This window comes from Zootoca vivipara, chromosome 2 (assembly GCF_965207765.1).
Source record: "Zootoca vivipara chromosome 2, rZooViv2.hap1.1, whole genome shotgun sequence".
Lineage (NCBI taxonomy): Eukaryota > Metazoa > Chordata > Lepidosauria > Squamata > Lacertidae > Zootoca > Zootoca vivipara.
In genome coordinates this window covers 102,218,344-102,242,280 of record NC_142584.1, presented here as the reverse complement: position 1 = coordinate 102,242,280, position 23,937 = coordinate 102,218,344, and the positions used below count along the sequence as shown (strand labels likewise).

Genomic DNA, 23,937 nt, shown 5'->3' with positions numbered 1-23,937 from the left:
CCATTCTCCACAGCTACAGAATAGCATATATGAAGCTTCATATATGAAGAAGTCTTTTTGTACTGTGGCACTGAGCTTTGAGAGGGCATTTCTCATGTGAGAGGATTACTGACAAAGCCTATTCTGCATGTCATGCCTTTCTTCCTGAATAAGCTAAAGTGAAGTACTGTATATAAGACATCAGAAGATGGTGAAATCAAGTGGTGACAGCCACTGAAGTGTTTTTATTCCCTGCTAAATAATTCTCCCCCGTCCAGTTTAGAGTGGCATTTTATTCCTTGATCACCTGATAGGATTTGACTCATTTTCCCCCAGACTATGTCTAATTCTTAAGACATTTCTTTTCCAGTTTTACTTGTGAACCAAAAACAAACACACACGACCCAAGAAAGTAATAGAAATTTAAATGAATATGACTGCTTTAAAGTTGGCACTGTTAGATATCATCAAAAGTAGGTATTGAAATAAATCCGCAGTTTAAATTTTTTTTGCTTCACAGTTTAGCATGTTTCCATGTAAAAGAGCACTTAAGGAAATTTGACAGTATGGTAAAGTGGAGATGTTTTGTCTTTCTTATTTGACAGTACTAGCTGATTTGCAAATATGTTATTCATGTACAGTACTTCATGTAACCATAATTTAGTATTCTCCTCACACAGTTCCTCCTTTGGTATTGTTCTTGAGCAACATTTTTGAAGGAAACAAACATCAGCATGCATAGAATGGTGGCCGCTTTTCAGAAATGTCGCTTGAATTTATATGTCTATAATGAAAATTAGGAAAATTATTAAATTTTCCTTATTTTATTAAATATTAAATAAAAGGTGGCTTGAATGATAATAGGAATAGCCATTGTTTTTATTGAGAGATTTCCAGTTTATTTAATGATTTGTTTAGTACAATTGAAACTGAATTCTTGATTTATTGCAATGTCAGATACTGATCTGGTGCTGTGGGAAAGAGCCCTATGCCTATCCCTTCCCTCTTCACTTTGGGCACTCCAGTTCAATTATTTTATTCAAGGTTTGATCGGACTTTAATTTGCTGGCATATTAGAGGTAGCAAAATGTGTACTTATGCTCTAAATTCTGGTTGGTTCACAGACATCATGAAAACAGGTATGCTGTGGTGCAGGCATAGGCAAACTCGGCCCTCCAGATGTTTTTGGTCTACAACTCCCATGATCCCAAGCTAACAGGACCAGTGGTCAGGGATGGTGGGAGATGTAGTCCCTAAACATCTGGAGGGCCAAGTTTGCCTATGCCTGCTGTAGTGGGAAACCATGTTTATATCCCTGTTCAGGCATGAAAATCTCTGGGTATCCTATATGTTAAGGTGGTATACCTCTGTTCCTGACTTTCTTGCCCTGCTTGTTGGTATTTTGGGGGCATTTAGCTGGTCAGTATGGGAAGCATGATGCTGGACTAGATGAACCTTTCCTCTGATCCATTGTGACTATACAGTCATACCTCATGTTGTGTCCGCTTCAGGTTACTTGTTTTCGTGTTGCATCCTGTGGCAACCCGGAAGTACCAGAACAGGTTACTTCCTGGTTTCGGTGCTTGCGCATGCGCAGAAGTGCTAAATCGCACCATGCGCGTGCACAGACCCGGCACTTCAGTTTGCATCAGTTCCATGCTACGGAAAGGCTTCCGGAATGAATCCTGTCCATAACATGAGGTTCCAGTGTACAGTATTACATTTTAAAATTTGTAGTATTTCCGTTTCACTTGGCTCCATTCACCCTCTACCACAATCAGACTGTGAAGGTATTTGATTTGGCAGAGGTGCTGTCAAGTTTTGTGCTCTATGGATTGAACTACCCTATGTCATTTGGAAAAATCCTGATTGCATAGATTAGAAGTATTTGCATGAGCAATTAAGAATGTGAAGCATCAAATATACACCAGTGCATTCATATTCCATTTGTTTCTGATTCCTATTGTTACAATATTCAGTTTTAAAAATAGAATACAATTTCTTAAGGAATCCTGTAAGTTGCTTGCCCCACCCCCCTTTTTGAAAGCAGGCATAGCTCACTTTGCTGAGTAAAATTTTCTCTGAACGGCCTTAGTGTGGTTATAGCTGTTCATTAACTTGTTTGTTGTTCTGAGCTGTCAATCATAATGGCAGTTTTGCACTCCAGTTCTTTGACGTGGGACTGCTTCTGCAAGTCAGTCATACCTCTAAATATGTCTGGTGGAAAAGGTTATTACATTCATTTACTACCACTTGGGAAGAGAGTGGTGGCCTCTGTCCCTCCAGAAAGCTGGCAGTTCTTGTTCTGTTGATAGTTACTTGATCTGTTGATAGTTATGCTTTTTCTTCTTGAGATGAGATCCATGCATTTCTCCTCTTTACCATCTTCTGTGGTGGTTTTGTGCTGTTAAACGTGCAAGATTTAGAACAGTATGGCTAACATTTGCTTTGGCAGCTTCTGTCAGATTGTAGTTTGCCTCACTGAATTGTCCTCGGACTGTACTGCAATAAAAGCAAGGACAAAAACATCTTACTATATGTGAACAATAATGCTGAATGTGATTTTGGGCAAGGAAAATCTGTTATAGATCAGCAACACTTAAATTATTTTGTGTGTTGTTATGGTTTGTATAAATCTAACTGCCATGCAGCAAGGTGAAGTGACTTGCTTATGACAGTGCCAGCAGGGGAGAAGTACAGTGCAGTGGAACCTTGGTTTATGAACACCTCGGTTTACGAATTTTCAGTTTATGAACGCCGCAGACCCATCTGGAACGGATTAATTCACTTTCCAATACTTTCAATGGGAAAGTTCGCTTCAGTTTATGAACGCTTCAGCTTATGAACAGACTTCCGGGACCAATTACACCCATGCTTCGGGTTAAGTACGCTTCAGGTTGAGTACTCCGCGGACCCGTCTGGAACGGATTAATCCACTTTCCATTACTTTCAATGGGAAAGTTTGCTTCAGTTTATGAACGCTTCAGTTTAAGTACTCCGCGGACCGTCTGGAACAGATTAATCCACTTTCCATTACTTTCAATGGGAAAGTTCGCTTCAGTTTATGAACGCTTCAGTTTATGAACAGACTTCCGGAAACAATTGTGTTCATAAACCGAGGTAGCACTGTACGGAGGCTGCTTTGTGTTGTCACTCACACTTTCAGAACTGTGTCTTGTAAAAGTTACTGAAATGTTGTTTTTAGTTAAGTGCTTCATTGGGGCACTTCACAAGCATAACACATTCATGCCAGTAACACCCAATGAATAACGGTATGTTCTTTCCTACAACACACATTATATTATATCCAGGCAGCTAAACTTGGATCCAGTTCACCCTTTCAAGTACATTGATCTTATCTTCAACTTTATTGCTAATGCAGCTTGAATAGCAAACAGCTAGCAAATGCAAAAGATCAAATATGTAGTTGTAGGAGGAGGATTAAAGGAAGGTTGAATCTAAGGTAAAGAGATTGTGTGATTGAGGTGAAGCAAAAATAAATAACTAAAAAATGTCAGGCTGCAGTTCCGAATGTCAGGGAACTAGACCAGAGGGGTGACTTCCTTTCCTGAGGGAAATGAGTTTAAGTAGGAGTCTACAAGTCTACATAAGAACAACCTATAAATGCTTAATAACAGACAACAAAGCCTGATCATTCTAAATGCAGAGACTAAGGGGCAGTGTACGCCGGCTCCCTCGGCCAATAATGCGAGATGAGCGCGCAACCCCAGAGTCGGTCATGACTGGACCTAATGGTCAGGGGTCCCTTTACCCTTTACCTTTACCTTTAAAGGGCAGTGTAAGACAGTGTTTTTCAACCTTTTTTGGGCAAAGGCACACTTGTTCCATGAAAAAAATCACGAGGCACACCACCATTAAAAAAGTTAAAAATTTTAACTCTGTGCCTATATTGCAGTTATCTAAATACATCAGAGTTGACCCCCCTCTTTATTTTTATTTCTTAAAACTCCTCCGCTGTTTGCAATCTCTTTCCAAGGCAAGCAAGGCTCCCTTCTGCCCTCTTTCTTTTTTTTTTTATCTCTTTGCACTTCTACAGATACATAGTCTCTTTAATTCTGAAGAGTTGCAGTAGGGTAGAGTTGCACCAACCTTTTATGCAGGTCGCGGTTCTTTCTTATTTTGGAGGTTTTGCCGCTTGTGCGCTTCAGCAGCCAGGCTTTCTCAGTGCGGGAGGGAGAGAGCTGCAGCCGGCGTCTGTGATCCCCTTCTGGACCTCGCAGTCCGTTGCGGGAACCCCTCCAACGCCCTGCAACCCCTCTTTAGGCAGGGAGTCCCCCCTGTTCCTCACACGGGGGTTTGAAGCCTCAAAACCGCCCGTTTTCACCCCGCAAAGAGTAGCGCTCCCCGGAGCTTCGTCAGGGAGCGTCTGGAGCGGTCCGCGGCAACCCAGAAGTCCCCCGGCCGGCTTCCTTTACGGCGGGTCAGCGCCCCCTAATGGCGGCCGCCTTCTCGTCGTGGCACGTGACTAGGCACGTGACAAGGCAGCAAATCACCCTTCTCGCCGCGGCACGTCGCGGCACACCAGCCAGCGTCTCGCGGCACACTAGTGTGCCGTGGAACAGCGGTTGAGAAACGCTGGTGTAAGAAATAACACAGTGCCCAGTTGGGACAAAATTGGGTGTGGCATCCCCATGTGAATACTCAATGTATGTAGAAATGAATAAAGAACTGGGGAAGCGTGTCCCATTATAAGCTTTGGATAGCTCTAAATTGTGCATCCACGCATCCACTATATATTGGTTGGAGGGTTTGCCAGTATTTAAGGTTGTGCTTGATGGTAGTAGATTTAGTGCAGTTGCACTAAGAAGTGTGAGCTGTTGAACACTTCTTCTTGAAAATACGGGTTTGTTTGCCACTGATATATGATGTAAATTCCAAAGCTATGGAAACAAGGCTTTAAGTTCTGAGAATGCTGAGGAAGGACCAAATGCTTGTTGGGATGCCTAATTTGAAGAATAACATGTAATACCAAATATGTTCAATTACTTTACTGAGAGCCCATTTTAAACAACTGAAATCTATAATTAGAATTTCTATAAATACCATTAGTATGTGCTTGTATGGGATGTTGATTGGGATGTTTAGGACACGGACATCAAAATTTACAAAGAACATCCCATTACTATGTTAATTAACAGAAAGGATAAATATGCCTTCAACCCTAGTTACTAACAGGTTCTCATATTTCTGTTGCAGAGTTGGGTGTGCACATCTGATTACCTTTTAACAAAAAATAACTTCTAACACTTTGCAAAGCATTTAAGTTCCATTACACATACGGAAATCTTGACAAAAGAAAACAAATGCTCAAGGGGCTATGGATTAAATAATGATTATACTCAAGAGTCCCTTAGGCACCTTTCCCCCCTTTTGGGGATCCAAGCATGTTAGTTGTTGGCATCTATCTGTCTCAGGATACAATAGAGGATTGTGCCATTGCGAGTGAAGTCAAACTGTTGGAGAATTACAGTGCTGGCTATGGCTGTAGATACTGATACGGGAGAGACATGTTTTGCTGCAGCTGGTGCAGATGAAGGTGTCCGGTTGTGCTGCTGTACCATGGCATTTCTTTTCTCTGAGCTGCTCATGTATTTGTGAGGGAAACGGAAGCTTTGACTCCTGCATGAGAAAAAGCAATCATAAGTGATGTTCAGTTTTGAGCAGAAAAGTGGTGAACAGGGAAAGGATTGTGCACCCTTCCCTTCTCCTGTTCTCAGAGCATGGCATTTTCAGAACATGGCAGAGGTTTTCAACCTTTTTGAGTCCATGTCTTCCATGACCAACTACATTCTTTCTGCAGCACCCCCTTGGGGCTCATTCAGGAGCCCAGTTATGTCACTCCTTGCCTGCAGAGCTGGCAGCCTCACCCTTTTTCGAACACCCTCCCTTGTGGGGTGTTCCCTCAGCCTCCTCTCCTTGGGAGTCCTCCAGGCAGCTGCTGCTACCATCCCTGGTCTCTGAGCTGCCATTCCCCCCACCCCAGCCCCAAAGAGAGGTACCTTCTAGGCACCATTTGCCTGTGGAGCTTATAGCCAGGGGTGCTGCAATAAACAGCAGTGCAGGACTTTGGGAGGCAGAGATGCAAGAGGGCATCAGAAGAGGGAGGGAAAGGAAGAGGGACAGAAGCCAGTGTTGCCCAATGTTGCATTCCTCACCATCATTTAAGGCAGGCTTCCTCAAACTCTGCCCTCCAGATGTTTTGGGCCTACAACTCCCATGATCCCTAGCTAGCAGGACCAGTGGTCAGGGATGATGGGAATTGTAGTCTCAAAACATCTGGAAGGCCGAGTTTGAGGAAGCCTGATTTAAGGTACCCCAGGGTGCCACTGCATACTGGTTGAAAACCACTGGAATATGGAATTGTGTTCTTAGTAGTTTCAGCAACCAAGTATTTCCTAGCTTATTGGACTTTTTTCTTTTCTTTTTGCAGCTCCTGTTATCAACAAATTCAACAGAAGAGTATCAGGTAAGAGTTTCCATATTTTAATGCAGCTCAAGACAATTTTCATAGAATTGTTTTAAAAACAGCTCAGCGTGCATATATTTTCATATTGTGTTGGCAAATTCTGTGGGCATGTTTTGAGAGCAGTGATGTCTTTATATGCCATCCTAAAAAAGTAATATTTTTTTAATAATTTGGTCTTAATGTCTTACAATCTTACTGCAACAACCATATGTGTAGTGCTGTATTGTTGCTCTGTTTTTATACCCTACCAATATTGTATTTTACACTATTTATCCAAGTAATTAAGGGTTTTTATACTGAATGTTTCTCATTCAAACCAGGCAAAATTTATGAGAGTGCTGTCCAGGACAGGTTTTTTTTTTAAATTTAACAGCACCTTTTAGAATACAGAACATGTTATCCATCACTAAGCTGTACCCTCCTCCCTCTTTAATAGGCTGCTTAAACTATTGTAAATTTTAGAAAAAAGTTCCCAGCTTAAGGGCAGCATATGCATGTACCATCTGTATATATAAAAATGTAAACTGGGCATGTGGGTGGATGTCCACTTTTCTCCGAAACCGCTTGACCGATTACGTACACAACGTCCAAAGTGAATATGAGAGTGACCATATACAGGTTGCATAGACAGATGTCACACCTGGGCCATGCAAAAAACCCCAAACCCCATGTTCCAGAACTCACAAATTACCCTCAAGTGCATGCTGGGATTTTGCCAAACAGCGCCCTCTAGCAATGGCTACATTGGTACTGCAGCTAGGAAAGCTTCCCTCTCCACAGCATCTCGCCTTGGCTTTCCAGACTGGGCCGAGGTGGGGGCTCGCCTGGGGGGGAGATGGGGGGGAGGGGGCGGCATACCTCATGGGTAGGGACAGGGTGGGGACAACCACAGGGATGAGCCGGGGTGGGGGGGGGAGGAGGGGATGGGATAGCTCATGGGTCGGGGCAGGGTGGGGGGAGTCACGGGGATGACGCTGTGTAAACAGAACACACATAAAACCTTTCAACAAAATGAAGGGCGGCTCTGAAGGTGAGGGGAGTCTGAAGGGGGACTCTGAGGGTCCATTTAACAGACTGAGCCACAGCAATGCGTGGCTGGGCCAGCTAGTGTTTCTATAAAAACTCTCAAACTCTTTGTTCTGGATGCTCAGCTTACAGTTTTAATAGGAATTGCTATCATGTGGCATGGAGGGAGAATAAGGGAAAGGGCCAACTATATGGTAAGACTTTGACAAGAAATTGGGAACACTGACTGCATTCTGGAAGGGTATTTCAACGGATATTCTAGAGTGGGTAATTGTGACCCCCCCCCCAATTCTGTGCTGCAATAAAGAAGAATGGGAAATGAGATTTCTGTGCAGCTTCTTACTGAGAGGGAGGAAGATAAAAATACCTTGAATATGAGCTCCTTGTAAAAATGTTAGCTGTTCTGTGAGTGCAGACAGCAGGGCAGATGAACTTTGGAGTGCTTGCAACTTGGAGGTTTTGATCAGGAAGTCTGTTAGTTGGCTTTTATACTTTGTTAAAATCAATTAAAAATAGAATTAAAAGTAGCATATTTTTTTGGAATATGTCATTGAGCTCTTGGAGGGGGATATTTAATGTTATGAAGCAGCAGAGTGGCCTTGAGAGGCTGAGTTGAATGGCTGTATGAACTAGCAGACATGTAAACTAGCACCTCACAAAGCAGCTGAGAAGTTGCTTGCTGCCTAGCTTCCTTCAATATAGCTCAGTGGGGGCTGTTGAAACCATGATGGAATGCCAGCAAAATAGGCTTGTATCTACCTAATTATCTAAAAAAAATATTGTGCTGTCTTTCAGAAATGGGTAATTACATTTCTGCTTAATAAAAAATGAAGGCATATTCTACACAGGGCCGTCTTAAGCGCCCCTGGCACCATGGTGCGCCGGATCCCTCCGGTGCCCTCCCGCCCCGTTTCCCAGCGCGGTGGGCGGGTGGGCACAGTGCGCAGCGCAGCTGCCACAAGCGCTGCTGCGCGGCAGGCACAGCGCAGTTGCCGTGGGCGCAGCTGCGCGGCGGACCGGCTGGCCAGCGGGCGCAGCTCGCAGCGCCCCCCTGGCAGGCCGGTGCCGTGGTGCCCTGCGCCACCCAGCCTGCACGTAGGGCCGGCCCTGATTCTACATATGCAGCTGAAAGAGTTGGAAAAATTCTGAGTTGTAAGAATGGGCTTGTATCATGCCAGATGGGGAAATGTCACTTTTTACTTAAGTAAAAAAAGACATAATAATAATAATAATAATAATAATAATAATAATAATAATAATAATATAATAGCACAGAAGGTAATGGTTAGCATCCCTCCTCCAAATATGTTAGGTTTTTATTTTCAGGGACTGTTCTACACAGGAAAGCATTCAGCACTGTCATTCCCCCACCTGCCATCTGAATTGGTACTATTCTGAGTCAACTTATTCTGCTGCATGTGTAGATGAGGCTTTATTAACATTTCAGCTGAGAAAAGTATGAGGGTCCAGTAGACAGTCTGCAAAATGGCACCAAGTGTGGGGGAGGGGCGGAGCAGGTTTCTGATACAGGATATTAAGCATACACATACTTCAGATTGAACTGGCTGCTTGCTTTGCAAGTTTTCATTTCCCAAATGGAACTGGAACATTTTATTAAAGTGTCAAGTAGCTATGTCGAAGCTAGGTCAGGTTCATCACATGACCAATACTGGTACTATCCTGGTTGAGTTGGCTTCTCTTTTCAGCCTTGAAAGTTCAATTTGTGCCACCATCAAGACAAGTAGCATACTGTTTTTATATATCTCTTCAACATGACAGTGGTTTAAATGGAACTTTGTTGTTGTTTAGTCGTTTAGTCGTGTCCAACTCTTCGTGACCCCATGGACCATAGCACGCCAGGCACTCCTGTCTTGCACTGCCTCCCGCAGTTTGGTCAAACTCATGTTCGTAGCTTCGAGAACACTGTCCAACCATCTTGTCCTCTGTCGTCCCCTTCTCCTAGTGCCCTCCATCTTTCCCAACATCAGGGTCTTTTCCAAGGATTCTTCTCTTCTCATGAGGTGGCCAAAGTATTGGAGCCTCAGCTTCACGATCTGTCCTTCCAGGGAGCACTCAGGGCTGATTTCCTTAAGAATAGATAGGTTTGATCTTCTAGCAGTCCATGGGACTCTCAAGAGTCTCCTCCAGCACCATAATTCAAAAGCATCAATTCTTCGGCGATCAGCCTTCTTTATGGTCCAGCTCTCACTTCCATACATCACTACTGGGAAAACCATAGCTTTAACTATACGGACCTTTGTCGGCAAGGTGATGTCTCTGCTTTTTAAGATGCTGTCTAGGTTTGTCATTGCTTTTCTCCCAAGAAGCAGGCGTCTTTTAATTTCGTGACTGCTGTCACCATCTGCAGTGATCAAGGAGCCCAAGAAAGTAAAATCTCTCACTGCCTCCATTTCTTCCCCTTCTATTTGCCAGGAGGTGATGGGACCAGTGGCCATAATCTTGGTTTTTTTGATGTTGAGCTTCAGACCATATTTTGCGCTCTCCTCTTTCACCCTCATTAAAAGGTTCTTTAATTCCTCCTCACTTTCTGCCATCAAGGTTGTGTCATCTGCATATCTGAGGTTGTTGATATTTCTTCCGGCAATCTTAATTCCGGCATGGGATTCATCTAGTCCAGCCTTTCGCATGATGAATTCTGCATATAAGTTAAATAAGCAGGGAGACAATATACAACCTTGTCGTACTCCTTTCCCAATTTTGAACCAATCAGTTGTTCCATATCCAGTTCTAACTGTAGCTTCTTGTCCCACATAGAGATTTCTCAGGAGACAGATGAGGTGATCAGGCACTCCCATTTCTTTAAGAACTTGCCATAGTTTGCTGTGGTCGACACAGTCAAAGGCTTTTGCATAGTCAATGAAGCAGAAGTAGACGTTTTTCTGGAACTCTCTAGCTTTCTCCATAGTGTAGCATTATAATGAGTTTGGCACCAGAATGTGAACTCTTTTTATGTTGTATGCTTTCATAATGTAAACACTCTCCATCCTTGCTGTATTTGCATGTCTTGTATATAGCATAATTATCAGACAATCTTTTAGGATGGGTAGGCTGCCAGCAGTCACGAAGGCACAGCGCCTTTTCTTCTTCTTCTTGCAATGCTACGAAATTTTCAGAAACCTCCCTCAGTTTTTTGTGCATGTCTCCCTGCTGTGTAACAAGACCTCAGCTGTCAAGTTAATTGCTTTCTGGGACTTGAACGCCTAATTTGGCTGCCTTTCGTCAATAGAGTTTAGGATTAGGATCGTTTCACTTTCTTACAATGATGCTTGCCTTTTGTTAAACAAGCAGTAAAAAATCATGTTATCTTTTAATCTGTGTCTTCCAAAATCATGAACCCCCCCCCCCCAACCACAGTAAAGGTAAAATAGGGCACAGCTCAAGGAAGATAAATTGATTTAAAGTATTGCTCTTTGGTTTTTAAATCGACTTGTTCTTTTAAAAGAGATTTTCATCTTTGCAATCTGTTTCAGGCAAAGTTTTCTGTGTTTGCAAAGATGCAATAATACTGTAATAGCTATACCTGTGGCTACATACCCCCACAATTTGTATTAATGAAACATGCTCACCATCTCTTCTCCCCCCTGTGTGCCCCAAAAACTGTCCCAAGGGTTCCCCCTACTCTTTAGAGCAGATTAGGGAAGAGTGCACATGCACCCATTTGGCAAGGAGAATCCTTGCATTGACTGGATGCAGCAGTTGAATACTACGTACTTGCTATGTCTGGACCAGCTAATTTTCATATGGTTTTTTACAGAAAGATTTTTTAAAATCCTTTTCTTCAGCCAAAAAAGGCTTTCAGAGCAGCTTGAAAGTCACAAAAAATACAAGTTACAGGTAGGTAGCCGTGTTGGTCTGACGCAGTCAAATTAAAAATAAAAAATCCTTTCAGTAGCACCTTAGAGACCAACTAAGTTTGTCATAGGTATGAGCTTTCGTGTGCATGCACACTTCTTCAGATACACTGAAACAGAAGTAACCAGACCCTAGAAAGATATGACACAAATGGATAATTGAAAAGTCCACACAACAAGACTTTTCATCATATGGGAGTAGCTGCAGCCTCCTGATAATTTTCATTAAAATTTTCTGAACAATTTCCAGTTGTACAATATAATTTTTAGATGTGGGGCAGAAGTGTCACATTATTCTAAGTGTGGTCACACTGTATTTGCATAAAACTGGTGGTGATGAGACATTGCACTACTAGTTCTTCTGAATATCTGTGTAGCTTTTATTTTCCCCATTTTCCTGCTAAAAATTGATGTTAACTACTTCATTGCCCCAAACTATCACACTTACTTACAGTGAAGTCTATTTTCAGATGCACACTATTTTAAAAATAGTTCAAAAGAACAGAGTGTTTTCAAACCTGATTGTATGCATTGCTGGAACAAAGATTTATTCAGAAACACTAAATTGGGACATAATTGAATTAAACAAGGTGTGCTGGTGTCCTAAAAGCAGGGAGTTAAGTTGAGCCAGAATCTCAGCCTAGACTAAATCTATTTTTTAGGCTAACTGAAGAATCTTGCCATTGCTTGCGTTCAGTACTGACCTAAGCCAGAATTAATGTTAAGCATATGAAACTAGTACTTTGGGGGAGTCAGTGCATTGTGGATTTCTTCAGTCTTATATGCTGTCTTTAGTCTAAGATAAACTTTGAAGCTGTTAAAATTGCTATTGAGACCATTTTTGTTCTAACCTTTGATCTAAGGCAGTGTTTCTCAACCAGTGTGCCTCCAGATGTTTTGGGACTACAACTCCCATCATTCCTGACCACTGGTCTTGCTAGCTAGGGATGATGGGAGTTGTAGTCCCAAAACATCTGGAGGCACACTGGTTGAGAAACACTGATCTAAGGGACAACTTAAATGTTTTTGCTCAACAGTGAATTTCCTTGCATATGCAGGCAGTGTCACAGAGAGGAATGTGGGGCCTGGGGCAAGATGTGGTCTCTGAGGCTCTCCTGTTGCAAATCCCCAAATGCTGTTAGTGGTAACATAGCATATTTAAGTACATGTAGTACTGACATATTAAGTGTATTATATACAGTCATACCTCGGTTTAAGTACGCTTCGGTTTGAGTACTTTCAGTTTAAGTACTCCGCGGACCTGTCTGGAACGGATTAATCCACTTTCCATTACTTTCAATGGGAAAGTTCGCTTCAGGTTAAGTATGCTTCAGGTTAAGTACAGACTTCCGGAACCAACTGTGCTTGTAAACTGAGGTACCACTGTAGTTTTTCTAGACCTTTCAGCAAATATTTTGTTGAATGCGACCAGGGTGCCGCTTTTGCCACAATTGTTGCATAATCCTCCGTTATTGAAATTTTAACAAAAAGGTGACGGTCTTTACCCATTTCTCCGTATGTTGCAATGTGCATAGGTCACCAAGAGTTCTTTCTTCATCTGCATTACACAGCTGAAGCAACAGGTTTTGAGCCCACTGCTTTGTAGTGTTGAGTAGTTCACCACTTACTCTCCTACACACACAGGCTGCATGTGTTTTTTTTAAGGCTTGCTGGTCTCAAGGGCACTGCAGAGACTGCCCATGCTGTGCAGCAGCTGTCCCCCATTTCAAACTTACATATTTCATCTTTCCACTGACTTGCAAAGAAATAAAGGAAGCAGGTATAATGATGAAAAAGGGTTATATCCTCTGCCCCTCACACCAAAGGATTCAAGACTCTTCACAGTTCTCCATATGTTGCTTTTGTATCCTTACGATGATATTGTAAGTGAATTGGAGTAGTAGCATAAAGGGAAAATAGCTCCTGTTTTTGTATAAAAATAATAGACTTGTCAGTACCTTAGACCACTGTGCTAGAATGTACATACAGTCTTGTAAGAGAACAGATTTTAGGGTTAGGATCCAATAAACATAGTTTTATTAGAGTAAGCTTACAAAAATCAGCCTAGCAGTGGGTTAGTAGACCAAAAACTGTCAAATGGAACTTAGGTATTTTCTTCATGAAGGAAGGGTTGAAGCCATTAATAATTGCCCTGCAAAATTTCTTAGTTACATAGCTACATAATGAAGAGAACTTGCTTCCGGCATTTCTTGAACAAAAGGTTAATTGTGCATTTTAAATGAAGTGGACTGAGACGTGACATTTTCCCTGTGTTTGCTCAGGTATGATGGCCTTATTGTTCAACTTGAACTTCTAGAGAGCACATGTGGTCTTTCTTTATAGCATTAGGACACTCCATCAAGTGCTAATGTCTTTTGAAGTGAAGCATTAACTACATAGATCAAAAAGTTGGTATTGGTAGAGTGGGCAGCTTTGAACAACACTTGATGTTGAATATTATGGCTGTATTTTGCTGAACACTCAGGACTCTATCAACATCTGCATTCTGGCCTGGCCAGCAGGATGCTTAAGCAAAAGATGGCTTGATGAAAGTCTTGTCATAATTATGCCTGTCACTGTTGTGTACTCCTTGATTGGCCAACTCTAGCAGTATATTTTTGGCAAAGTGTAATGATCAAGGAACATTGTATAATTGCATATAGTATTATGTTTTACTATAGGGACCCAGGTGGCGCTGTGGTTAAACCACAGAACCTAGGGCTTGCCGATCAGAAGGTCGGCGGTTCGAATCCCTGTGACGGGGTGAGCTCCCGTTGCTTGGTCCCAGCTCCTGCCAACCTAGCAGTTCGAAAGCACGTCAAAATGCAAGTAGATAAATAGGAACCGCTACAGCGGGAAGGTAAACGGCGTTTCCATGTGCTGCTCTGGTTTGCCAGAAACGGCTTTGTCATGCTGGCCACATGACCTGGAAGCTGTACGCCGGCTCCCTCGGCCAATAATGCGAGATGAGCGCGCAACCCCAGAGTCGGTCACGACTGGACCTAATGGTCAGGGGTCCCTTTACCTTTACCTATTGTGTTTTACTACCTTTGTAATCTGTCTTAAACTATGCAAGGAACTTCAGGGGCTTGTTAAAGTTAGTTTCAAAATGTAGATGAGCTTCATCAAGCCCCCCCCCCGGCAACGTCCTGTCATCTTGGATTTGGGTTTAAGCTACAGGAGAATACCCGTGTACATAGCCTTCCCCCTCACAACCCCTTTCATACTATCCTCCTTATATAGGACCTACTGGAATAAAGAATAAAGCTGCTTCATTGGGTCATCTGAGGGGAAGCAGAGAAGATGCACAGGCAAATTCAGGTTAGGATGGCACCAGTAGGAGCTCAGACCTCAGGTGTTGGAAATGCAAGAGGTGGTTCTCCACGGGTGCCCTGCCCACCCCACCACTTCTGTGGCCTAGAGGTGGAGAGAGACCAGTGCCAAAGCTCTGAAGAATGCCTCACTCTCACCAACTGTTGGCAAGAGGGAGGTGTTCCAGAAGCTTGTGTGGAGCTTTCCTTCTTTCCTGGTCGCAAGGCTTTACAAGGGTTTTCCTTGAGGGGAAGCTACAGGGCAAACTACAGGGGCGGCAGGGGGACATTTTGCCTCCGGTGCCAAAACGTCTCTGGTCACCCTGGCCCAAATCAAACCATGGCTTAGCTTGCAGCAGGAGAGCTAGGGGAAGAGTACAGCAGCTGCAATCACTGGGAGTCATTATGTATGTATGCTAAGATGTGGTTTAACTTAGTAGCACACACAGATTAGAAGGCTAATAGAGTTCTGTCAAGAGAACAAGCTGGTAATCACAAACACTCTCTTCCAACAACACAAGAGATGACTCTACACATGGAGATCCCCAGATGGGCAGCATCAAAATCAGATTGATTATATTCTCTGCAGCCAAAGATGGAGAAGCTCTATACAGTCAGCAAAAACAAGACCTGGAGCTGACTGTGGCTCAGATCATCAGCTTCTTATAGCAAAATTCCAGCTTAAACTGAAGAAAGTAGGAAAAACCACTGGGCCAGTAAGACACAATCTAAATCAAATCCCTTATGAATAACACAGTGGAAATGAGGAACAGGTTTAAGGATTTAGATTTGGTGGACAGAGTGCCAGAAGAACTATGGATGGAGGCTTGTAACATTATACAGGAGGCAGCAATGAAAACCATCCCAAGGAAAAGGAAATGCAAGAAAGCAAAGTGGCTGTCCAATGAATCCTTACAAATAGCAGGGGAGAGAAGGCAGGCAAAATGTGAGGGAGATAGTGAAAGATAAAGGAAATTGAATGTAGATTTTTTTAAAAATAGCAAGGAGAGACGAGGGCCTTATTAAACGAGCAATGCAAAGAAATAGAGGAAAACAATAGAATGGGGAAAACCAGAGATCTGTTCAAGAAAATTGGAGATATGAAAGGAACATTTCGTACAAAGATTACCATAATAAAGGACAAAAGTGGAAAAGGACCTAACAGAAGCAGAAGACATCAAGAAGAGGTGGCAAGAATACACAGAGGAATTATACGGTACCAGAAAGATATGGAGGTCTCGTACACCCCAGGTAGTGTGGTTGCTGACCTTGAGCCAGACATCTTTGAGAGTGAAGTCAAATGGGCCTTAGAAAGCACTGCTAATAACAAGGCCAGTGGAAGGGATGATATTCCAGCTGAACTATTTAAAATTTTAAAAGATGATGCTGTTAAGGTGCTATACTCAATATGCCAGCAAGTTTGGAAAACTCAGCAGTGGCCAGAGGATTGGAGAAGATCAGTCTACATCCCAATCCCAAAGAAGGGCAGTTCCAAAGAATGCTCCAACTGCCGCACAATTGCGCTCATTTCATACGCTAGCAAGGTTATGCTTAAAATTCTACAGGGCAGGCTTAAGCAGTACAGTGTTACCTCTACTTATGAATTTAATGTGTTCCGAACGCACATTTGTAAGTCGAAAAAAATTGTAAGTCGAATCCCATAAAAATGCATTGGGAGAAAAAATTCGTAAGTCAAAGCAACCCTATCTAAAAATTCGTAAGTAGAAAAAATCCTATCTAAACCGCATCCAAGATGGCGGACGGAGCTCCGTCCGTAAGTAGAAACATTCGTAAGTAGAGTTATTCGTAAGTAGAGGTACCACTGAATGTGGACAGAGTATTCCCAGAAGTGCAAGCTGGATTTCGAAGGGGCAGAGGAACCAGAGACCAAATTGCAAACATGTGCTGGATTATGGAGAAAGCTAGAGAGTTCCAGAAAAACATCTACTTCTGCTTCATTGACTACACAAAAGCATTTGACTGTGTTGACCACAGCAAACTATGGCAAGTTCTTAAAGAAATGGGAGTGCCTGATCATCTCATCTGTCTCCTGAGAAATCTCTATGTGGGACAAGAATCTACAATTAGAATTGGATATGGAATAACTGAATGGTTCAAAATTGGGAAAGGAGTACGACAAGGCTGTATATTGTCTCCCTGCTTATTTAACTTATACAGTGGTACCTCTACTTACGAATTTAATGCGTCCTAAACGCACATTCGTAAGTAAAATAAAATCCTATCTAAACCTCATCCAAGAATATACATAAGGGTCTGGTGGATTCTGTTTCAGTGTATCTGAAGAAGTGTGCATGCACACGAAAGTTCATACCAAAATAAAAACTTAGTTGGTCTTTAAGGTGCTACTGAAGGAATTTTTTTTATTTTGCTTCTACTTACGAATGTTTCTACTTATGAACGGAGCTCTGTCCGCCATCTTGGATGCGGTTTAGATAGGATTTTTTCTACTTACGAATTTTTAGATAGGGTTGCTTCTACTTACGAATTTTTTCTCCCAATGCATTCCTATGGGATTCGACTTGCAATTTTTTTCGATTTACGAATGTGTGTTCGGAACGCATTAAATTCGTAAGTAGAAGTAGAGGTACCACTGTAAAAGACACCTGCTTCTTGGGAGAAAAGCAATGACAAACCTAGACAGCATCTTACAAAGCAGAGACATCTCCTTGCCAACAAAGGTCCGTATAGTTAAAGCTATGGTTTTCCCAGTAGTGATGTATGGAAGTGAGAGCTGGACCATGAAGAAGGCTGATCGCCGAAGAATTGATGCTTTTGAATTATGGTGCTGAAGGAGACTCTTGAGAGTCCCATGGACGGCAAGAAGATCAAACCTATCCATTCTGAAGGAAATCAGCCCTGAGTGCTCACTGGAAGGACAGATCCTGAAGCTGAGGCTCCAATACTTTGGCCACCTCATGAGAAGAGAAGATTCCCTGGAAAAGACGCTGATGTTGGGAAGGATGGAGGGCAAAAGGAGAAGGGGACGACAGAGGACGAGATGGTTGGACAGTGTTCTCAAAGCCACCAACACGAGTCTGACCAAACTGCCGTCAGTGGAAGACAGGAGTGCCTGGCGTGCTCTGGACCATGGGGTCACGAAGAGTCGGACACGACTGAACGACTAAACAACAACAACAACAGCAGTACACAGATCAGCTCACAGTATGCACAGGTGCTCCACTCACCATAAGAGTAGTTCTTGACTTATGGGGTGACCTGGGCTGGAAGTTTCTCCCTCTCCCTCTTCTTAATACTGTACTTTGTCTTTAAGTGGATGGCTTTCCTCCTTCATTGCTGTTCTGTGATGCTGCTTTGTCATTGGTTGTTTTGTAGTTTTTTATGATTTATTGTACTTATTTTATAATCTGTTCTTGGAGCCGTTTGTTGTAGGGTGGGGTAGAAGTACAAATAATATACAATAGTATATACTGTAGTTTCGTCAGTCAGTCAGTCAGTCAGTGGTATCCTGTATATAAGTTGGAGTTGATGATATTTTGTCTGAGAATAGAGTTCATAATTAGGCTCACTGACTGTGCTGATTCCTGTACACCTGTAGGAAAATCCTTCATCAAGTGTAAGAATGGTTTGTTTTGCATGTCAAATTAAAGTTTAGCTGTTCACAAATCAGAATGATTTCTGCTTCACATATTGGTATACTGAAATTCTTTTCCATTGTTAAGGCCAAGGTTATGTAAATGTGGATACACTCACTATACTGTAGTGTAGGCAGTCTTGTTGCAGCGATAAGATGACCTTTCATTCCAGAAAGGCATGTGATGAGTCAGTTAGTTTTCACAAATTTATATCTCAACTAGCAGTTGGTATGTATTCAAAGAATAAAAGCAACTATTATTGTACCTGTCACTGGCTTGCCAGGGCTGTTCTAAATGTCATGGTAACCTAAGCAAAGATTTATGTCAGTTACGGAGGAACAAACAAAAGCATTTCAGATTTTAGTATGTAGATAATGTATATAACCATACAGAGGTAAATAAATAATTAAAGAGAGCTCTTCCTGCTACCCAATCACCCCAGTTCAGCTGTGTTGTCCTATGGTTGGGGGTGGTGGTTCTCCTTTTCACAATTACTTCTGTAGAGTTTTGCAGAAATGGGCTGGACCAGATGGTACACTGTGACCTGCTCCAGTTCGAAAGACAAATGGATGTTTAGCTGAGCTATAGTAAGCTCTTGTTTTCAGACTGTAATAGATTAACAGCTTGGGAAGCTTCACAAAGGAACAACTCTTCCTCTGACAGTTTTAAAGCTGCATCTTGTTCTAATACCTACTTGGAAAAGTAACTGCAAATTGGGAGTGGGTAACTTTTTCAGTTGTGAGGGCCCCCATTGATAGGTTCATGAACTAAAGAGCAGCTTGGAACTTGCATATTTGCCTTCATGTAATTAACTTTTGCATAGCATTTCAGTAAGCTTGGTGGAGGCCAAACAACAGCTAGTGTATACATCATGCTTACTTGTTACCCTCATATGTGGAACTTGAGTCAGCTCTTAAAATATTATCTTTTAAAATAGTAATAGCTTTTAAAGTCTTTGGGTTTCTCCCCTCCCCCATCTTGTCTCCTGTTCCTTTTAACCCCTTTGCCATTATGTTTTCAAACTAAACTCCTGTGTAGGCTTTCCTTGATCCATAAGAATGGACCGTGTACCACTGGATTTTTTGTATGGCATTTTCATTTATGATATTGCTTTTGTGGTTTTATTTGCATAAACTACTAAAAAAATTCTAATTATTAAGCAACTTAGAAATATTAAAGAATAAATTAATAAATAACCATGGCAATCATTGTGGGGTAAAGCAGGATTCTCCCCCACAACCCCTCCCACAAAATCTGAAATAAATTTATTGTATTTATTTAAACCTAGAAGTGAAGAAACTATTTTTTAAACTGGGCGAACAGTACCAAATAGTAAAATACAAGTTTCCATAGGCAAGTTGTTTCTTTATTGCTTGATGATGTTGGAATAGCAGTTAGGATCTAAGACTTCAAGAGATGCTTGCTTTAAACCAATGTGAAGGGTTTCAAAATGGAGTTGGCTGCATATTACCTGGGTTTTTGGGAGCTCCAGTTAAATGCAACACCTGGCCCTCTAAAAATGACTGATGAGGTGGAGAATTGAACTTGGGAGACATCTCTTTGGAGAAACCACCACTATTGGCAACAAGTATTGAGGTTATGAAAAGAATGGCTCATTTAAAACACATCAGAAAAATATAAAGTATGAATGAGGTTATGCCTATGGTCAGGGATTTTTTTCTAATATGTCAGTTTTTGGGTTGGAGGATTTTAAGATGGTAATACAGATTGTCAGAATATACATTTCTTGACAAGTTCTGACAAGGTGCAACTGCTGCATGCTCATTGTGGTATACAATGCACATAAGGTAATGAACCATATACACATCAGTAAACAGGCTGTTGGAGAAGAGGATGGATGAGGTTTTTTAAGAAACAAAATGGCTTGACCTGCTTAACCTGACCAGCTCATTTTTTTCTAAAATCCAGTATAGATAATTTTTGCCTGAGGATTTTATGACCCATATATTACACAGCTTCAGCTTGTGTCTAATTTTTATTCTGAATTTTGAGGACCATTAACAATAAACATTGCTGCAACAAAAATAGACTTTGTTCTATACAGAACAAGATGTGTCTAAACTGCTAATGCGTTGTTTCATAAACCACTAACCAACAATCTTCTATTAATCACGGCAAGCCAACCCAAGTGTTCAATGGGGACTGAATATATTCAGTAATGCATCAAGTTGATTTATGTGTGACCAGGTTTCCGGGCTCCTTCCATAGTGTGGCTGGGGGAAGGCTCAATATATCCTGATGTTTTAGTGGCATCCCTTACAGGCCAGAGGGCAAATGCAGAACTGTATTTTTTGTTTGCAATTGAAATCATTGGAGATTTCATTAATGGTGGGTTCTGATTGCAAATTGGTTTGTGTCCCCAGTACGTACAGTTGTACCTTGGTTGATGAACACCTTAGCAGTCGAATGTTTTGGCTCCCAAACGCTGCAAAAGTGTTCCGGTTTGCGAACGTTCTTTTGGAAGCCGAATGTCCAGCGGAACTTCTGTGGCTTCTGAATGGCTGCAGGAAGCTTCTGCAGCCATTCGGAAGCTGCCTCTTGGATGAACAGACTTCCGGAACGGATTCTGTTTGGCTTCCAAGGTACGACTACAGTGGTACCTCAGGTTAAGTACTGAATTGGTTCTGGAAGTCCGTTCTTAACCTGAAGCACACTTTCCCATTGAAAAGTGGATTGATCCGTTCCAGACGATGAAAAACACTCCCTAAAACTGCAATTTAACATGCATTTTACTGTCTAACAAGACCATTGATCCATAAAATGAAGGCTATAATCAATGTATAAAGGTAAAGGGACCCCTGACCATTAGGTCCAGTCGTGACCGACTCTGTGGTTGCAGTGCTCATCTCGCATTATTGGCCAAGGGAGCCGGCGTACAGCTTCCAGGTCATATGGCCAGCATGACAAAGCCGCTTCTGGCGAACTAGAGCAGCACATGGAAATGTTGTTTACCTTCCCGCTGGAGTGGTACCTATTTATCTACTTGCACTTTGACGTGCTTTCGAACTGCTAGGTTGGCAGGAAATAATCAATGTATACAATTTATAAAATAAGACAGTATTGTAGATGAAAAAATTAACATTTTTTTTTCTTACATGCACTGATGATAGTCATTGTTTGGATGGGGTGCTTTTATCCATTTCTGCAGTCACACAATCAACCAGTAGCTGAACTGGGCTGTACACAATCCCCAAAACAATGACAGAAGGCAGAGTCCCACAGAAGTCCTCCAAACGAAGGAGCAAAGCAGAGACAAAGGCACATGGCAGACTCACATAAACAAATCCCAAAATTCCTTGCAGAATCCCAAAATCTTCCACTCCCCCCCTCCCACAGGGTAGGTGGGCTTACCTGGCTAGGTGCCACGCATATTGCTACAACTGGGGATGGGGCAATGGTTGGTAAAAGGCTTTTCGGCCCAGGCTCATCTTTGTTTTCTTAACAGCTTCACTGCTCTTGGTCTCCGTTAGGTAAGTGTTCCTTTCCTAACTTTGGGGCTGGGATGCGACCTGCTGGGCATCCTGAGGATGTCAGGGCCTGGCTCCGGGCAGTTGTGAAGGCCTCGGAAAGCTCTCATGGCTGGAGGCCGATCACAGAGCCTCCGTATGCCGCTTGGATGTCGGGGCCTGGCTCCCGGCATTCGCGGAGGCCTTGGAGTGCTCCCGCTGCTGGAGCCCAGTTGTGGAGCCTCCGCAGGCTCCGCGCATGTCCGGGCTTGGCTCCGGGCAGTGGCGAGGCCTCCAAGAGCTCGGAACACTCACTTCTGGGTTAAAAACGTTCATAACCCAAAAAAACGTAACCCAAAGCGTTTGTAACCAGAGGTACCACTGTATATTACTTTTTGCTCTTTCAATAGAATGAAATACTCATAATCTTCATAAGACTACAAGTTTGTAGAGCACGTGAAATATGCCTCCCAGGGCAGTCTAAAATATAGCTCGCTTGCGTGATCGTAATTCTTTCATGGCAGAAATAATAATTTTGTGTGATGTTAATAACTATGAATTAGCGTGGTGATAGCCATTTGGGTCCTGATTTCCTCCAGTCCCATACACTCTACCAGGTGGGGGATGCAAAGCACCAGTACTTATATGACAGATGCCTCTCCAGAGGCTGTTGGAACAACCTCTCGTTTTCCACTGGGTGGGGCAATCGATTGGGTAATAGGTGCACAAAAGTATGCTTTTGTCTGGTCATCACAGAACAAGGAGTATGGTTTTCTTTCTGCTCCATTCATAACTGAAATAAACCACTCTGAATTCTTTTTTAAGTGAAACAGGAACAGCTTAATTTGAAACTGTATTTCAAACAAGATTTCCTATTTGTAGAATATAATTCTCTCCCTGTGTGTGTCTATTTTCAAGAGTATTTTCCTGCCAAGTACTTGCATTTAACAACCTTTGTAAAAACTGCATACTGATTGGGCAATACAGCTTGAGTCATTTGTTAGAACTTGCTGGGAGTCCTTAAGCATTGTACCAAAAAAGGCTTTAAGTAAAATTCATATATCCTTTTTCTCTCCACCCCTGCTCTTAGCATGACAAACATTACTGCTTATTTTTAAGACAGTGACATAGTTTGGTGCTCAGTGCCTTGCTAAATTTGCCTTAGTTACACAGATCTGATATTTTAAAACTATTATGTAAGTAAACAATGTGAAAACATTGGATATTCCTAAAAGTGGGGGCCTTGCCTTGAATTGTAAAGCAGTGGTTGTGAATGAGTCATATTTTCCAGTGGATCTTTTTTAGGGCAGGTATCTTATCCAAAAGCCTCTTCAGAAATTCTCCTTGGCAGTGACTTGGCATAGGCTCAACTAACATGTTTACCTTCCACTGTTCTTTCCTTGTTATATTTTGAGGAACATGAAGTTCAAACAACTAGTTCTAACTGTCACGTCTCTGTGTTAAAGGTGTTAACAGAAAGCAGCTTAAATACATGTGAAGCAAAATGTTCAAAATGGAGTTTGGGGATTTGATATGGGAGCTTGTTTCAAGGGGAAAGTGGGAGAAAATAGTGCAATGCTTTTGTGGAATTTTCCATTGGAAACAATCTAGTGTTAAATCTTAGTGACTGCTTCTTGAGTGCATGTCTGAAAATATAAAGCACAATCTGAGAGTTCGGATAAACTAGTAATTGTAAGAAAAGGAAACTGTCAAAATAACTACTAAGCAAACACTCTCATGAGGTGGTGGACTCTCCTTTCTTGTAGGTTTTTATGCTGAGGTTGGATGGCCATCTGTCATGGATGCTTTAGCTGAGATTCCTGCATTGCAGGGGGTTGGACTACATGACCCTTGGGTCTCTTCAAACTCTAAGATTCTATGATTTTTTTGACCAGAGACTATGTGTTCTTTATAGTCAATGCAACAGCTATTGTGTGTTTTATATTTATATAGCCTTTTTTTTTTGGTCAGGTGCATTGCTCTGACATATCTAGACATGCCCAAGATAAAGGATGTGCCTGTAACATGCCACACAATACCAAATGCAAGCATTTTTAAAGGTTAAATAAATAAATGTTTATGCTTCAGCTGTTCTAATTGATTTGAGGATGCCGGTGCTGATAGAACATTCCTATTAGGAGATTTGTAGCTCTGAACCTTCATGGGGACCTAGCAGAGCCA

At 42.1% G+C, this 23,937-nt stretch overlaps 1 protein-coding gene across 1 annotated transcript in view; it reads left to right on the top strand.

Moving 5' to 3' along the window:
• PRKAR2A (protein kinase cAMP-dependent type II regulatory subunit alpha) overlaps nt 1-23,937 on the top strand; it is a 92,556-nt gene that overhangs the window by 29,560 nt on the left and 39,059 nt on the right. Inside the window, exon 2 of the mRNA XM_035106818.3 lies at nt 6,431-6,466. Coding sequence (XP_034962709.1) covers nt 6,431-6,466 — 36 coding nt within the window. The remainder of the gene's footprint in view (nt 1-6,430; nt 6,467-23,937) is intronic.